At 38.9% G+C, this 18,850-nt stretch overlaps 1 protein-coding gene across 4 annotated transcripts; it reads left to right on the top strand.

The window, feature by feature from the left end:
• The first annotated feature begins 1,287 nt into the window (after window positions 1-1,287).
• Window positions 1,288-12,157, top strand: LOC131331353 (GATA transcription factor 24-like). 4 transcript variants are annotated; one of them, XM_058365248.1, is made up of 11 exons: window positions 1,288-1,885; window positions 3,506-3,592; window positions 3,675-3,808; window positions 7,915-8,040; window positions 8,171-8,285; window positions 9,150-9,209; window positions 9,531-9,599; window positions 9,706-9,777; window positions 11,334-11,411; window positions 11,646-11,710; window positions 11,845-12,157. In XM_058365248.1, coding segments are annotated over exons 1-11 (1,083 nt in total). In that variant the 5' UTR covers window positions 1,288-1,609; the 3' UTR covers window positions 11,846-12,157. The 4 variants fall into 4 exon arrangements, with proteins under 4 accessions (XP_058221231.1, XP_058221232.1, XP_058221234.1 ...); XM_058365249.1 differs by having other exon boundaries at window positions 11,646-11,714; XM_058365251.1 differs by lacking the exon at window positions 7,915-8,040.
• Window positions 12,158-18,850: the final 6,693 nt, after the last annotated feature.

Below are 18,850 nucleotides of genomic sequence, written 5' to 3'. Positions count from 1 at the left end.
GCTGTCCCTTAATAAGTGTCCATTTTGTAAAGTTAGTGGGTAAAAGTTGGTGAATTGTCTATTTTGTCCCTAAAAGTAGATTCCATTTTGAAAAGTTAGTGAATAAAAGTGTAATGATGATGGGTAAGTAGGGAAAGTGAAGGAAAAAGTTGATGTGAAAGGTATAATGATGATGTCTTTTTAATAAGTTGGAGTTACGAAGCAGGACATTTAAAAAGGGACGGAGGGAGTAGAAAGATATCTGAATGAGTATTTTATTCTCACTACTATATTAAACGAATTACGTATATACATATACAGAAAAAATATTCAACTAATCTAACTGAAATAATTGAAGTATTTGCTCATTGAAATAATTAAAGTTAATTTAATTCGTGATATTAATTCTTGTTATAAGCAACGACTGATTTTTTTTCCAAAAAGGAGATTTATTTTATTTTATTGTCCTTTTAAGACAATCAAATTTTTTTTAAAACAACTTTAATACACTATCAATTAAACGCTTGATTAAGATACGGTTCTTATGATGGTATCAATTAGTCCATACGATTGTATCTCTGGACTTGGCTTTCAAAAGAGAAGGTCTTAGATTCGAGTCCGTAGAGAGATATCGAATTTTATCTGGTTGTTTAATTTACTAATCCTTGCTAATATATACAGTACAATATTGAAAAAGGAAATGGAAAAGAGGAAGAATGTTTTTGTTTTTCTCGTTATGTAATTAGCTTACTTGTCTTTCAAATAGAAGAAGTTATACCTCATTCGTCCCATAAAGCTACTCACTCATGAAATTACGTGTAATTTTAGATGTAAAAAAAGGGAGTGTAGAATTCAATTTCTATTTTCAAACTTAAACATAGATCTTGTTCGATAGTTTGTGATGAGATTTTTTAAACGGTCAAAAAAAAAATGTTAATTTTAAATTTAAAAATTATATATAATTTGTAGGGGACTAATTAAAGTTGTCAAATCCGTTCCGTACCGGCCAATACATACCGGTGCGTAAACGGAACGCAAAGAATCATGTTCCGTTCCGGTTGAAATACCGGCCTGTTCCGGCCAATACCGGGTGTACCGGACAATACCGGCCTGTTCCGGACATTTTCCGATGTTCCGACCGGTACAAAATTACCCTCTCTCTCTTTTTTTTTTTTACATTTTATTTATGTTTATACTTAAAATATGATAGATATATATTAAATATATATAAAATATTAATTGCGGTAAATCCGGAACGGTACCGGAATACAGCCCGGTGTATCCCGGTACCGGTACTACCATTACTTCATTTTGCTTATTGGAGTCTCTTCGAGGAAACATAGAGGCGTCAGCTGCAAATCGTTGCTATTCTGGCTGTTTTTTCTGATTTCTTGTCTTCTTTCTTCTTCCTCATCGCCATACTCTCTCTCTCTCTCTCTCTCTCTCTCTCTCTCTCTCCACCCGCTCGCTAGTTGCATATCTGTTCGATTCGAAATTAGTTTTCAGTTTGAAAGCCTAAACTCTGGTTCTTCAATGAAACAGGGCGTAGAGGTCCCTCTGAACCAACTAGGGTTCAACTTTTGAATCTTCGAAATCCCATTTCCATGTCGTTGTACTCGTTCGAGTGCTGATGGCGGCGGCGTATCCACAACCACTTCAAGTTCGTCCCTCGTTCGAGGATCGCTTGGCCTTGCATGTCGACGAGGACGAGGACGGAGAGTACGAGGAGGCCGACGGCGGCGACGGTGATATGGACGAGGCCGACGTTCACACGATTTCGGCTAATCAACCCGACCGCCGCGACCGAAGAGGCGGGGGTGTGGCGGCGGCGACATCTCGGACTAGTGAGCTGACTCTCGCTTTCGAAGGGGAGGTCTTTGTGTTCCCCACTGTAACACCAGAAAAGGTGCGTGGATCGATTTTTTAGTTGAGGGGTTAAGTGATACCTAGTCATTGTTATGTTCATTTCTGCCAATGTTAAATAGTTGTCAACAGGATTTTATTGCGGGAAAATTTAGGATTTTAAATCGGAAATGCACTCATTTGTGAGAGCACATACCGCCCTTACCCTCTTTTTTTTTTTTTTTTTTACTCAGACTCGAAATTTGAGTAAAAACCCTAATCCATTCAAGAGTCTCTCAAATTTTTACTCGAATTTTACAAGGCAATTTTTCCCTCCCAAATTTACAGCGATGCCATTAATGAAGCTTTTACTTGTATTTGTGCTTAGATTTGGGTTTACCAGTTGGAGTGATTGATACCAAATGCAGTTTTTACTCGAATTTGAGAATAAAATATGAGTGAGGACCGGAGATGGTCTTAGGTGTTGTTCTACTTGTTTTGGTTTGTGAGAGTTGCAATTTGTGGGGTAGTGCTAATGTGTTTAGGGGGTGATTAGTCTGTGTGGAGTCTCTAATTGAGTGTCCTTTTGGTTACTAGTTATTTTTATGTAAAGTTAATGATTTTAACAGAATAGAATTACCAGTGTAATACTACATCGAGTTGACATGGTTATACAATGTTTTATTGCTTTATGTTCGATATTCCTGGATTATGTGTTCGACTGTTCGTTGTTGGTGGTATATCAGTTTATGTTGAAAGTAAGGGAAGAAGTATGAAACAAGAGAAGCATGAATGAAGTAACTTGTGTCAAGCTTAAGCTGTTAAATGAGGGGTCTATCACCTGCGTTAAGTCATAGCCCATTCTGTTACCGATTCGATGTGGGGTAGATTCTCACACGTGTAGACAATTTCTGACCGATCATCGTAATGAATTCGTTTTCTGTTGCCGGTGGGGGTGGGCTAATAATCTCATTGTTATTCTACATGAAGTGTAATGTAACAATAAACTTTTTAATTGGGAAATGATTTTGCCACTCCATTTTTTGTTAACGCCACTCCCCTGCAAGTGTATTTTTGGTGCAAAAATACACTTGCAGGGGAGTGGCGTTAACAAAAAAGGGAGTGGCAAAATCAGCAGCCTTTTAATTTAGGAATCTCTGATTGGGTTCATATAATCTTGGAAAATCTCTGTTTGAACGATCAGGTAGAGGAGAATAAGGATTCTATCATGAAGTCCATTCTTATGTTTGACCCAAGATACATAGTCGATTAACAGTGTCATTTGAATGTTATTCAAACATAACCCCAATTGGTTGTGAAACCTTGCCTGTAGTTATTCTTAAAAAGTTGAATCTGTCTCTTTATGTGGTTATCTGGTTGTGGACGAAGAACAAACTCCCTTCAACCTTTGCTTTCTTCTATTTTCTGTTTGTCTCTTAGTTATCCGCTTAGGATGCCATGAGATATGCTTATATGAAAAAAAAGAGATATGCTTATATGAAAGTAGGACAACCAGCTCTACTTTTTTACCTTGGTCAATACTTTTTAGATTTTTTTTTTCTTTTTTCGGTCTCCCGCTTTCTTTTCTTTTATGGCTCCCGAATTTAGATCGGCCTCTCCTAATACTTATGGCATGGAGTATGTTTATTTGGAGATATTGCGTTACTTGCCGAAAATTTTACAGGTGCAAGCAGTGCTCATGCTTCTAGGAGGATGCGAAATACCAACTGGAGTCCCCACAGTTGATATTCCACTTTGTCAAAGGAACCAGGTAACTTTGAAGTGCTAGCCATTGAAAATGACTATTTTGATTTTGTAAAATTTGGTTCATGCTTTAGTTTGCATATTTCTAGGGTGTGGATGATAACCCAAAGCATGCAAAACTTTCACGTAGACTCGCCTCCCTGGTCAGGTTTCGTGAGAAACGGAAGGAAAGATGCTTTGACAAGAAAATCAGGTACACCGTGCGAAAGGAGGTTGCTCAAAGGTAAGAGATGGTTACTACTTTGTCTTTAAAATGGCTATTTCAGTTTGTTTTTGAAGTGTAATTGGGAAGGATGGGGGATAGGTCGTTGGGCTGAATAAGTTACAGTGTGAGGATAAGCCGAAGATGTAGTGCAGGAAATCAGAGTTTGTTGACAAAATTGACTTTGACTGTAACGCCCCGAATTTTGGGTACGTTAAATAAAACATTTTATTATAAGAACGAAGTGAGTCTGGCTCATTATTACATCATAAATCTTACAAAAGTACTTTTTATTCAAATAACGGAGGGAACTAGGGTTCCTATCTACTGCTCCGCTTCTTCCTCCATCCTGGCTAGCTCCTCGGCTCCGAAGGCCTCCAAGGTGTACATCTCACCCTGTTCATCTATGAGGTCTGACACATTATACCGGCGTCACCACCAATATAATATGTCAGGGTCACCAAAAGGTAATACCGTGAGCTACAACGCTCAATAGGAAATCCTTACTCACCAACCTTACAACAGTAAATCATTTACAACAACACTAGCAATCACACATCCACATTCGCTAATCATCTATCGTTGGTGTCCAAGATTTTCGTGTTTCTCCTACGCGACTCATCGTAAACCGTGTCAACATTTTCACATACAAATCAACCTTTCAAAATCATTTGTTTAACTCACCCAATCTCGGTTCCGCCGCGCCGGGTTCCCGAGTATCCTCACAATGGTTCCGCCCGACCGGGTTCCCATTGGCACACAATTGCATTGACTCCGTACCGCGGATAACCAAGTCATTTCTCACCATGGTTCCGCCGGTTCGGGTTCCCATGGGAACGCACACAACCTCACAATGGTTCCGTTATTCCGGATTCCTATTAGAACACACACAACCTCACAATGGTTCCGCTATTCCGGATTCCTATTGAAACACACACAACCTCACAATGGTTCTGCTATTCCGGATGCCCATTGGAACACACACATCCTCACAATGGTTCCGCTTTTCCGGATCTCCATTGGAACACATGCAACCTCACAATGGTTCCGCTTTTCCCAGATTCCCATTGGAACACACACACACCTCACACAATGGGCAAGTCCGGCCACATTGCGGTTTCCAAAACATTTCACCCTTTTCAAACACGCCTTTTCATTAATCACACCCTAGGTGTCATGTTTCTACCTTTCTCGATTTTAGTGTCTCGTTTTCATGCAAGACTCCGCGGTAGAACTTTCCACATAAACAATCATACAACATCCATTGTAATATTGAAACTAAACTAACAAGATCATTCAACTCTATATTATCTAGCATGCTCAAATCATAAGTTGACGAGTTCAACATACTCTCAATCCTTTTCATTATTTCAAGAAAACGCCTTTCAAGTACTTCATGCAATTCTAACATTATAGGTGACTGATAACCTTATATACTCATGACAGATAACCTTAACAGTCAACAGATAACCTTATATATTGACAGTCAACAGATAACCTTATATTACTAACAGTCAACAGATAACCTTATATACTGACAGTCAACAGATAACCTTATATACTCAAGAAAGGATGATCAAAGTTACTTCTAAATGACGTTCTATTGTCCAACATACGATTTTATACAATACATAGAGTTGATGGACTAGGATTCCTACCTTACTTCTTGGCGGTGGTCGGCTACGGTGAATTGGTCGTCGGTTTTGTGATTTGGCGGCGTAAGGGCTCCCGATTGCTTCGAAAGGAAGAGAGATGATCTTTTCTCTTCCTAGAAACAACTTACTAACTAAGCTAAGCTACTTTAGAGATCTAGAGGTGGTTTTGGATGTGGTTTGGTGGTTTCTCTCAAGAACTCTCAAGAAACTCAAGAAAACTAGAACTTTTGAACTAAGAACACTTAGAAATTCCAGAGAGAAGTGAGAGCAAGAAGTGAAGGTATGAGTTCAAGCTTGGAATGAGCTTCTATTTATAGGCAAGGCTCACCCTCTCCCTCTCTCAACCGAAATCTCTCTCTCTCTCTCTATCTCATTTTTTTATTCAAGAAATCAAGCTTTCTTGGAAGATCAAAGTCTAGTCCTAGGCTTGCATGGCTAGGTTTAGTCCTTTGGATTGGTTTGGAAGATTTTGTGTAAAAGAAAAATAGTTTGTACAAGATTTGGTGATCAAAAGAGTACAATAGGACATTGGAAAAATAAATCTACTTAAGAAAATATATCATCTTAGATTTGAAAGGATGTAAGAAGATCATGGTGAGGACAATCAATCTCTTTTCTTCTTCCTTGTAGGACAAGTTTAGGTTATTCTAAAGGGTTTCTAGTCTTGTCTAGTTCATAGAAGACTAGTTAATAAATGAAAGAGTAAGGAAAAATCTAGATTGGATTGTACCAAGATTGTGTGAGAAATTGACCAAAGAGATTGACTAGATTGAGTGAGCAATACAAGCACACACCTCACTCTCTCCCTCCCTCTCCTCTCTCGGCCCTCTCTCTCTCTCCCCTCTCGGCCTCCTCTCTCTCTCTCTCTCTCTCCCTCTCTCTCTCTCTCTTGCATTAGTACACACACACACATATATATATATATCATATATGTACAAGAGAACATAAAATAATAGGTACTTTTGTACTTGTGTCAAAGAGTTTTTAAAAGGCTAAGATTTTCCCTTTAAACTAATCAATTAGCACATGTGTACTTAGCAATATAAATATTCATCCAAGTACATATATTTATATACATTGGTACTTATGAGATCTAGGAAGATCATCTTCCCATTAATTTAAACCAATTGGGTACAAAATCCCAATATAAAATAATATTAGTGTACCTAGGAAATCTTAGGCCTTTAAGTCCAAAAGTACATACATAATATAATATAGGTACAAACATCACATGGGGATTTAGAAAATTGACTAGTTTATTAAATCCTAGTACTAGTTGGAAAGACTAACCTTATTACCCAATGGATAATAAAATCCCTAGTATTTATTGTCCAATGGACAAAAGTAATAAGGAAATTTTTATAGTTAAATAATCAAAATTTCCTTTTAAACAATTATAAAATTCTATTCTTTTATAGATATTAGTATTTAATCAAATCTTTCAATAAGTACTTTTAATATAAAGAATAGGGTTTCTATTACCCAATGGATAAAAGTTTCCCTAACTTCTATCGTTCAATGGATAAAGAAGAAAATCAAAATAATAAAAGAAAATAAATAAACAATTTCAAGTCTAGGGTTAAAAAGGTTTACAAGGTTCAAAGATGGCAAAAAGGTTCATCTATGGTTAAGGAAATGTAACTAGGTGATTTCCTAGTTTAGTTATTCCAACTAGCCGGTTAGAAATGAATTATACACACCAAGTAGGACATTTAGTTAAGAAACGAATTTCAAGGGGCTAAAATGTAATTACGACAAATTATAGGAATTTAAAAGCAATCCAAGTAATAAAATTCAAATATTTAACGAAATTTTTATTGACTGAAAAATCAGGGCCGTTACATTGACATAGACACATGTTCCATGTAAGTGTTACATAGTCTTAGTCTTGGGTAGAACGCGACACAAAAAGCTAGATGATGAAGTGAGGGTGCCCTTTGTATACTTCATATTACTTTGGTAACTAGGCCATGTGAGATTTTGCTTTACACCCTCTTTCACGTGCAACGTGCTCACGCGAAAGCACTTGCCGCATGTAGGCTACAGACACGCACCCTACCCATCTCTGGTACCTAGCTCTGATACCATGTTACACAGTCTTGGATAGAAGTCAACCTCAAAAGCTTGCTGATGAAGTGAGGGTGCCCTCACGCTTATATACTTCATATTACTTTGGTACCCAAGCCATGTGGGACTTCGCTTCACAGTAAGAACTGAGAAGACTCAAAACGTTGTTTTCCAACCCGCAAGTATTATTGCCGTTGCCAAAAAAAAAAAAAAACCCTATAAAGTATTAAAAGTTTTTAGGGAGTCCGTCCTTGTTTCAATTTAATAGTTTATCATCACTTCCTATCCTTGTGCTACAATCCCCCCCCCCCCCCCCCCCCCCCCCCCCCCCCCAAAAAAAAAAAAAAAAAGGTTTGGTGTGTGTGAGCTTTTAACTTTTCCCTTTCGAATGTTGGATCTTATCAGGATGTACCGTAAGAATGGTCAGTTTGCTTCATTGAAAGATAATTCAGGGTCTTCTCTGTGGGATACTCCGAATAGTTGCCTTCAAGGAGATGGCACACCTCAACCATCTCCTCAATCAGAAACTGTGTATGTTGCAACTTAGTATGACAGTACTCTTACCTGCATATAAAATGAACGTTCCTATCGTCTTAATTAAGCTTGCAGTGAACCCTATTGAATATCTTTTTTCCTGCTGTTTAATTCTGCAATATTCCAGTGTTCGAAGATGTCAACATTGTGGTGTTGGTGAAAATTCTACCCCTGCCATGCGACGTGGCCCAGCTGGACCAAGAACACTCTGCAATGCATGTGGGCTTATGTGGGCAAACAAGGTCTGTTTAGTCTTGGCCATCATATTTGTTACTCTTTTTGTTTTAAGGTTGTCTCTTTTTGTCCAAAGGTTGTCGCTTCAGAATACGAAAATGGCCCAGATCACATTGCACAGTTAGGCACTGATTTGAATGCATATGGATGAACTGAAACCAATTGAATGCATGGATGTGATTGTGGTCACTGTTAAACAGCCTGCGTACTGGCTTGTTGTTCAGGTTTACTTGGGAAACCAGTCCCAGTACTATGTAGGCAGAACACTGTCACCCATGTTTCTAAAATGGGGAAGAACTAGAAACAAGTGATGAATCGAAGGGGGGGACTACTTAGGAGATTTGAATACATTTCAATGGTGGTCCTTAAACTTCTTTTTGTATCTTCTCAGTTTTGTCCTTTAGAAGAAAGATACGCGAAAAAAACCATGATGTGACAAGGAATCCACTCCACACCACTAACATTAATAGCCTCAAATTTTTAGTTGGTCAGGATTGGGATAAGAGCCATAAAACATCAAATGTTAAACATGCTTATATTCTAAATTGGAAAAAGGGAAATTGCCCATACAACACTTCCAATCATTTTCTTTTTTGTTTTATGAGTGCGTTACTTTATTAAATTAGGTGTATTACATTTTCGCTTGATGGTTTCTCTCCTACATCTGTTGAGAAAGTTATTTCTCTGTTAGGTTCCTGGAATATGCATCTACATGGTTCTGCCTTGGGTTGTGATTGGATACTGTTTTTTATTTTTTTTATTTTGTGTGTTGGATCAGTATTGTGAGTCTTGTGACAAGTAATGACTGGCTTTTTATTTGTCGTCGTTGTGGTAGCATCTTTGTTTATTTTGCTATTTAATTGCCCTGGCAGGGAACCCTGAGAGATCTGAACAAGGGGGGGAGGAATATTTCTTTGGACCTCATAGAACCGGTACGTTCTGAGTGCAAATAACTGTAACACCATTACACCTTATCTCGGAGGTGGATTACTTACTTACCTTTTGGCCTCTGGAAAGTGGGCCTCAGATTCTCATAATAGTTCTATTTCTCATGCCTTGTGTAACTCTGGATTACTTTCCCTTTGGAAAGTAGGTCTAAGATCTCATTGAGTTCTTCTATATGGTATGCCTTTGTGAGTGTGCGTGCCTGTGCGCGCGCGTGTTTCCTGTGGAGTTGGTTTTTCTTTCTTTGTGGTGACCAGGCTTTTTGCCTTAATGACATTGTGACCCAAACATTGGTTTGTATTTTGCAGGAAGTACCTAACGACATTAAGCCTTCAATCATGGAAGGAGAAGATTTTTCTGGAAACCATGGTGATCCTGTATGATTATGTTGGTCCATTTCAAGGAAACAAATTAATTAATTTTTTTTTTTTGAAGGTAGCCGAATGGATAAATTTAGTGTTTTCTTACCTTGATTAAATGCAGGGAACACCTGCAGATCTTTCTGCAGCTATAAAAGGAAGAATGGAAAAACCTTCTGTCAGTCCAGACGAGGAAGTATGTTCTTAATTATGATTAAATTTTTGTAATAACGTTGATGGCTTCACGCAAATATTAGTTCTCTTATCTTATGGAGAAATAAGTGCCGAGGAGGACAAGAAATCCTCCAAAAAAAAAAAGGATACTACTTTTTTGTTAAGATACTGGTATATGTGTGCATTCATGGATTTTCCCTTATTGACGAGAAACCCTTTCATGGCAAGGCCACTGTGGACCCACTCCTGCTGGGTAAGCCCAAAAAATGTGCAACCACCCACTTTAGGTAATGGGTAAGCCAAGGCATTTCCTGCAAGAGTTGAACTCAAGAACTCCAGGTTTACGGTTGATTCTAGTGACGAATTTAAACAGCCCAGGCTGCCTTGATGCCTTTAAGCTTTGTTTGTGCTGCCTTCAATTTTAGAGTTCATTATGAAAAACTCTGTATATTCACCAGGAATTTCTGCTGCATAGAGAGTTAGGTTACTGACTAGCCTCCTGGAGCACTTAATCCCATGTTCCAACACTATAAGTCGTCATAACCATTGTAGATTTCTTGGAGGGTTCCAACCTAAAACCAATTGGCAATAAGTAGAGAAGCCTCTAGAATATATTAACCAAGTGGATGTGGCTTAGATGAGCGATGTGGGATAAAGTTAACACTCTCCCTCACGTGGAGGTATGAATTGAGATGACGAGGAGATTTGACTCGAGCGATGGAGACTCGACCACATGAGGTGAGGCCACCCAAGATGTAGCTATGATGCCATCCTTGTGTTGCTGGTACAAGTCCAAATTTCGAAATAGTTCACAAAGCGCATCAAATGATGGGGGTGGAAGTACATCTGCCAAATATGGTAGTCTTTTTTAGTGTAGTTTTATGCAGTTGTGAATCATTGCAAAGCTAGTTTTACGGCTAGATCCATTATCAATGCTCCATCAACCAGGCATGGGAAGCCTTAGTTTATTCATCCTAGTCCACCACGATGTACTTTTTTTTTTCTTGCAACAGGTCCACTATGTAATTTACTGCACCTTCTACTTGATTCGCAGTGTTACCATGGGGCAATGGTTGATAAATATAAGTTTGGCTCCTTACAGATCATGCATCTCTCCTAATGCCGGTATGGTTGTGGCAACCTGTATAGGGAACAGTGGATATAAAAAAGGCTTATTAGATTTCTTTCTCGCCTTTTTTTGGAGAAATGATTTAAATTTGGTCACTGCTCATCAGTTACCACATGGGGGAAAAATCTTCTGAGTTTTTCCTTGGACAAGTGATTCATATCGTGCTACTATTAGTTTCATTGTCCCAAGTCATGTTTTTCTATTGATGGTCGCATGATTTTTATGTAACATACCGATGATACGATCTCTCAACTAATCTGAAGGGAATAGAAAAAAATGTTACGATTAGTTTCGTTGTCCCAAGTCCTGTTTTTCTATTGATGGTCGCATGATTTTTATGTAACATACCGATGATATGATCTCTCAACTAATCTGAAGGGAATAGCGAAAAATGTTCACCATATGTTATTGCAAAATGTGAAAACAAATCATGCCCTCCTGTGATGCAGGATTCTTGTGGAAATGCTGAAGATACAGATAGCTTGCCAGCGGGGATAGTTGATTCTTTCCACAGTCTTGATGAACAGGTATGATAGTGAACTATGACTTCTAGTTTTTGTAAATGTAATGTTTGCAGGGCAGTTTTTAGCAATTTGATCCAGATCTTTCCCTTCTGAGACAATAACACAGCCAGTAATTATTAAGAGTGGAAAATGTTTCACACTTTCCGACAATTAAGGGGTAACATTGGTACTGCGGATATAACTCATCTAAGTTTTTTATTTTGCAACTTCTCTAACATTAAGTTTTGGCATCTGTAGGAAACTCTTCTTGAGTTTGCAAGTGCTTCAGAAACTGAGATTGACATCCCTCCTAACTTTATCTAGTAGGTATGGGATATTCATCCAAAAAAATCCAATTTTTTTCTCAGCTTCTTTTACTATGGCCATTGTTTTTTTTCTGTTGTTTCTTCCTTAAAGACTTGGATTTGAAATTGAGCATTGTTTGGCCATTTTACAGGATAGAACATTGTACAGCTCCCCTTTGAAGGGAAGAGGAAGCAGTAACTCTCAGCTCTCTCTCAGAGAGAGGTACACTGCTGGTTCTGCCACACCTGTCGTTAGAACATCTGAGGAGTGCTTATTGTGTATTTATTAGTAGATCTTTTTAGGTTTTGGGAAAGTGATTGTTAGAATTCGTTCATAACAGAGTTGTTGGGAGATGGTGTTTCAAGCACCTTAACATGTTCCGTATATGTTGCCATTTTTCTAGGGCTTTTCCTTGTTGGAATAGTTGAATTCTTTTCCCTTAATCTAGTTTTAGTGTTGCTCAATGTGCATGATGTGATTGTCACTGGTCTCTAAATCAATGAAAACAAAATAATGGAAGGGTAATTCTATTTGCAATTGCAAATTTACTGCTTGTAACATGTTTTAAAATAAATCACTTTTGGACAAAAATGCCCTTTAAAAAATGGACAAAAATACCCTTAAGATTACTAAACACAACCCACCCATCTTCCTCCCTCCCTCCCACGGTTTCTACTATAACCACCATTGGTTCCTCCCTCTCTCCTAGTTTTCACCATAACCATTGTTCCAAGCTCCACATCCTATCTAAACTTGGTCACACTGTATTAAACCAAGTTTGAGAGAGGGAGAAGGGGTTGTTCGATGTTGCCCACGTTTATTTGGAACTGCAACAAGAAGGGGTTGTTCAACGTCCACCTTCGACAGCTCTGGTCGCCGCCAACTTGGAACTGAAACGAAGATCAATTTCCCCCAAGTGTTTTTTTATAACTTATGTGTTCGATCAAACCAAAAAGTTATAGATCTAACAAAAATGAAACGAAGAAATTTTCTAATTTTTTCAGCTTTCTGTATTCGAACATGTCGGGATTATTTATTTATTTTTTTGAAGGAGGTGGAGTTGGTGATGGTGGGACGCAACTGATGGTGGTGGTGCGACAGTTATGGAGGTGGTGGTGGTGGGTGTTGTGGTGTTGGGCCATTGGTGTGGTTGTACTGGTGGTATTGAACGTAGAAGGGGGAAGAAGAAAGTTAGGGAAAATTACTAGGTTTTGGTGTTGGGTGATGTGGTGGTGGTGGAGAAGAGAGAACGGCGAGACAGAGAAGGGGGAAGGGGAGGAGATGGCTGGTGGGGAGGGAAGGGTAATTTGGGGAGTTCATGGATACTTGTTATGTTGTATATAGTAAATTGTTACAAGATTTATAGGTTTGGTTTAGCATAGGCTGCATATAGTAAATTCGCAGTCACAAATAGTCGGACCCATAATGGAAATGCACTTCTTGTGTGTGTGAGAGAGAGAGAATACAAAAGCTGCTAAATAAAGACAAAAGGAAAATGCCTATTTTATGGGGGTGCGCATGCGTGTGGGAGTTGCTAAATAGAGAAAGGATTACAAATGATCTACCAATGCTAAGCATAGCCATAGGTTGCTGTAAAAAATTACAAGAAAGAAAAAAAATTAAGAACTGGGGCATTTGGCCTGGTTTGGAGAGTATAAATGCTTTGAATTCAAATTCCCATTTAGAGGGAGTTGACACCATTGTTAATGGGTTTAAAGGGGTTTGGTTAGCTTAAATACCTGGGTTATTTCTAAGGACGTACACCCCTTTAACTATCACGTTTTATCAACACGACCTCTTCATGTTTAAAACTCATCAACCTCACCCCCATATCTATCAAAACGCATTAACTACAGCCCCTCCCCTTATTTCCTAAAAACTTGGATGGAAGCACACGAAAAGACTAAGTTACCCTTTTCTTTGGTCTGTGAAAGAAATAGGGTTTAGGACTTTAAAAAAACACACACCTCCCTCTACTCTCCTCTTCCCCCCCTCCCTCTCTCTTTGCTCGACATGGATGAAATCCAGAAAATCAAAACCTTAGAACCCAACTAAGGACATCAAACCCATCACGTTTGAAACCCTAAATCAATTGCTCCAAACCATATAATTTGAACTCATTTGAAACCCTAAATCAATCTCTTTAATTTTGGGGGTTTATTCACAATCTGGGTTTTGTTTGAAAACCTGGGTTTTTGAAATTCAAATTTAGAGTTTGGGTGGAGTTGGAAAGAAGAATAAGATGAGGTTGGGAGAGAGAACTAGGGTTGGTTGGTTTGGAAGGGTTTGGAAATGGGGAGATGGAGTTGGAAAAGAACAGTAGAGAGAGATGGATGAGAGAGAGAGAGAGAGAGAGAGAGAGAGAGAGAGAGAGAGAGAGAGAGAGAGAGAGCAATATACGTTTGAGTGAGTATATAAAGTGATTATAAATAGCCCGAGGATATATTTGCCGCCCAAAGCAAGGGCATTTTAGGCTCAAAATTTGTTTTCCCATCCAACTTAGGTTAAAAAGTTTACATTTCTTAATCGAATTGGATGAAAGGGGTGTAGTTGATGAGTTTTATTAGATGAGGAGGTGAGGTTGATGGGTTTTAAATGTGAGCGGGTCATGTTGACATAACGTGATAGTTGAAGGGGTGTCATTGGAAATAATCCTAAATACTTTTAACCTAGCCCAAAATTTTTTTTTGGTAAGTCAACGGACCTCAAATCTTCTTTAAAGAAAAAGAACGAAATGAGACATGCAATTCATTTAATCCTTCGTCGATCTTGAACATGGACGATTGTTCATACAAAATTTTCCATGGAACTCTTGAAGAGCCCATATGTTTTATTCGAAGGAGATAATCAATAAAAACCTTGATTTTTCCCAACATTTGACAAAAAAAAAACCTTGCGTATATTTGGAGGGAGAAATCAATCTTTGATTCCCAATTCTCGTCTTCATAATGCCATCAGTTGTTTGGCCTGCTTTTGTTTCGTAGGGTCTGCACCATACCTATGAACTCCTTTAGCTCGGGCCAACAAAGGGCCAACAAAGCAACGTTACCCAATCATTAGAAAACTGACTTAATTTGGAAATGTCTTGAATTCTCCAAGCTTTACTAATCAACCACCACCGGTTTCTACGCTCTCCAACCCTGGCTGTTAAGGGACTTTCACCTGCACACTTCTTTACCCTATGAAGAATTATGGCTTCAGGCAACTCTTCTACTCATGAAAATCCTCATAAGGTGGCGATCCACTAGACGAAGAATCACTTTCGGGTAGTGTGGTCTGCCTTGAGGATGATGGAAGCAATTCTTTATGCTGGGAAGATACACCTGATGCAATATGAATGATCGAGCAATTACAGATCTCGTAAACCTCAAGTTCAAATCTTCTGGAGCTCAATTTAAGAGAAAAAGGGCAACTGGGTTGAAATTACAAAAGCACCTTGGAGGTTTTTAGAAATGACAAGAAAAAACAGTATGGATGAGAACCATGAAAATGTGGCAAGATCTCCTTTGCTACATTCTAGGCAAAGGATTTGAATTGGGTCCATAATTGGCTAATTGCAACCTTGAAAACATGTCATTTTACGTTTTCTGTCTTTTTGAGGTTTTCTGTCCTTGTTAAGAATCTCACAAGGACGGACAGAAGAGGGTGAAATGGAAAAGAAAAAAAAAAGGTCACATGGTTGGTAAAATAGGAGTGAGTGTCACTAACCTTTCTGTCCCTTTGAGCCGAACTTTTTTGTGTGCCTTCTATTAAGTTTGCGTTAGTTATAGTTAGTTGTCTCGCAAAGGGAGAGAATTCTGCATCATTTTCACTCCATTCCCATTTGACCTATTCTCTGTCTGGGACCTCATTATCCGTAACACAAGTGCCTTGGCCTTGCGGCGCTGAGAATTGAAAAGGCCCTTAACGGATTTGACAAATCCATCACCTGCTCCATCACTGGAATGCCTAGAGCAAGATATTTGGTATTGAACAAGTTTCTCAACTGAACCTTGATCGCTGTCAGCGAGATTAAGATCGATGTCTGATGCAGAAGCTTTGCTGGACTCCTCTTGAGCATGTCCTTCATATTTAAACTTCTTACCCTGCATGTAAGTTGATAGGTGAGTGTAGAGCAGAGCTCTCTCACCAAGAAATCGGATCTCGACAATGCAAACCATGGGAGCAAATGTATTTTTCCCTTTTCAGGTGATTGGCTGCTAGACATCACACTTTGAATTAACGAGCCCAAAAAATTAATGAAGACCCGGCAGAGGGCTACTAAGCGTGTGGTAACCATTGTTATGGTGGTCACTGTGAATCTTGGGGAGTATATAGAGCTTTTAGAATATTAGCAGAGAAACACAATTACTTGTGGCTAGCTGCATACAGCATACCAAAGGTTTCAACAGTCAAGAAAAGCGATAAGATTAATACAGGATACGGGTGTAAAAAGAGAAACGAATTTAGTGAATCTAATCGATTATATGGCCTTGATAGTTCAGAATGGCGAACAAGGATTCTTGTAGCCGACTCTTATTGATTGGGAGACAAGGTGTAATATGGTTTGGTTTGGGAATGATGTTGGAACTGAGCAGATAAAATAGAACAAGGTTGTTAGGAACTTGCCGGAGTGGTCATGGTAGATAACATTATATGCATAAAAAATGAATGAAGAATAGATACATGTGCACATAACTTACCTGCATCCCCATGACCGACTTGAAGACACCCCAAATCACATGCTTCTTAACTCGTGAAAACAGTCGCCCCCAAGTTCCAGTGAAGTCAACAAGGTGAAAAGCATCCATCAGTAACCTCAGCTCGGTGATAGACAATGGAGGTCCTTCATAACTGACAAGTAGTTCAACCTACTCCATTGTGCATAGATAAATAATTAAAAATGCACCACCACACCATATAAACCAACAGATTAATTTCAGAAGCGCTCACCTCTAGTTTCCTACTGTCTAGTCTGGTCCATTTTTGGGATGGGCCTACAATGGTGATCGGAATAGTTCAATGCATAGACCCCGCAAAGAAGATCACACATAGCCCATATAAAAACGTTGTTCACATTTGTGCAAGAAAACATTGAAGGACAAATAGGGGGTGATCTTACAAAATTGCAATGTGTTCATGTAGGTATAGATGTTCGATCAAGCTGACCTTTTCGTATGAATGATCTGCTCTGCATGGTCTACGAGATGAACAGTTCTAATCATTATTGTCAGCTCAGGCCCAAAATTGAAGTGGATTGGGCAGTAAGAAATTGGAGGTGAGCCACTTTCAAAAATTTCTGAGCGGATGACTGAAGTAACCTGGCTTATCTTGACATTGTGAAACGTCCTCATTTTACGAGGCTTGGATAGTTTATCATCCGTCCTCTTTCCTACCTTCTTTGCTTTAAGAGAAGAACGACCAGGTCTAATAGGTTTCATCTCTTTTGACTTATTTTCAGTGTGTTCGTCCGGCTGTTCAAGAGAAAGGGACCCACTTTTAGATGGAGAAATGCCAGATGAATGAACCTGTAATACAAGTTCATTTGCCACAGATTCGGCCACATTGTCTTCCCATGTTCTGTCAAACGAAGAGGTTCGTCTTAGCTCAGGAGTTGAACCACCACCTATGTCATCTTTTTTTTTTGATAAGTGCAGATTTTATTAGGCTCAAACAACAATAAAGTATAGGGATATAGTCTCTTACAACAACTAGTAGAAAACAACACCAAACTAGCCATCAAAACTAACAAACAAGAACAAAAAAAAACTAAACAGGTAAGAAAATCCTACTGGATAAACCCCAATTCCTGCACAAAGATTGATTTTCCAGAGACTGTTTCATCTTTCTCCTTGAGCTAAGGAAGTCCCGAACATCAGCTAAAATGCTTCTCATCACCTCATCTTGCCTCATCACTTTCCCTTGGAAAATTCGACAATTTCTCTCCCTCCATAGACCATAGACAGTTGCTGCTAGGGAACATTGAAAACTAATAGATTTCAAACTTTTACCATTGACCTGCCCACAGTATCAGTTAAGAATCTCCACCGGCTACTAGGCATATCCAGAATCCTATTTTTGGTAGCCATATGCTGCCACACAACAGTGGAAAAAGAACATTCAAAGAATAAGTGTTGGTGAGTTTCATCAACAGACATACAAAGAGGGCAGATGCCATCCAACTGCATACCCCAGCTTCTCAACCGATCTTTGGTGCTAAGTCTTTGAAGGACAGCCAACCAAAGAATAAAAGACCATCGAGGGACAGTATCACCACCCCAGACAATCTTGTGCCAAGACTGAGTTGGATACCTTTTCCTAATAGCATTACAAGTTGACTTAACAGTAAACATGCCACTTGGATGAGTAACCAACAAACAGAATCTTCAGTGTTAGGATTTGGTCTCAAACTTGGGGAAGTATGAGCCATAATAATTTGAATGGACTGATTTCTCAATCTAGGCCAGCGCCAATCACCTTGTTCTATAATAGTATCAACTTTAGCCCATAAAGCTTTGCCCAAATTAGTCACAACCCTCTCACCAAACTTAGCATACAAAGGACCCAAGTTGTGCCAATTATCCAGCCAAAGAAAAGTATTTGCCCCATTACCAACAAGACATCTGATGTGGGGTTGGCACAGTTTCCTTAAGCCAAGGATTTTCCTCATAGTCCAAGAAGAATCACAAGGAATATCCATGGTCCAAAGACAATTCTCTTTAATGAAATATGTGTGTATCCGCTTAACCCAAAAAGTGTCAGCCTTCTTACACAAAGCCCATAAATGCCTTAGCATAGAAGCCCTATTCCACTCCTTTATTCTTCTAAACCCCAAACCCCCTTCCTCCTTTGGTCAACAAATCTGATCCCACTTAACTTTAGCCCCGCTCCTTTATTCTTCTAAACCCCAAACCCCCTTCCTCCTTTGGTCAACAAATCTGATCCCACTTAACTTTAGCCCCGGAATGCTTAAGCTCAGTACCAGACCAGAGAAAAGCCATTAGAGTACATTCAATCTCCTTAATCACTTTACTAGGAATGATAAAAATAGAGCTCCAGTACACTTGAATGCTGAACAAAATAGACTGAATGAGCAAGGCCCTCCCACCATAAGATAATGTCTTAGAATCCCTGCTCAAAATTCTGTGAAGAATTTTCTCCTTCAAAATAGCACAATC

Source organism: Rhododendron vialii, chromosome 6a (genome assembly GCF_030253575.1).
Source record: "Rhododendron vialii isolate Sample 1 chromosome 6a, ASM3025357v1".
NCBI lineage: Eukaryota > Viridiplantae > Streptophyta > Magnoliopsida > Ericales > Ericaceae > Rhododendron > Rhododendron vialii.
Note: the sequence above shows the minus strand (reverse complement) of the source record. Positions and strands in the feature narration are given on the sequence as shown.

Excerpts from the sequence above, each read along its gene's own strand:
- LOC131331353 (XM_058365248.1), top strand. The coding sequence starts at position 1,610 with ATGGCGGCGGCGTATCCACAACCACTTCAAGTTCGTCCCTCGTTCGAG. Across the intron at positions 1,886-3,505 it reads CCACTGTAACACCAGAAAAG|GTGCAAGCAGTGCTCATGCT; the intron begins GTGCGTGGATCG and ends AAAATTTTACAG. Across the intron at positions 8,041-8,170 it reads TCTCCTCAATCAGAAACTGT|TGTTCGAAGATGTCAACATT; the intron begins GTATGTTGCAAC and ends GCAATATTCCAG.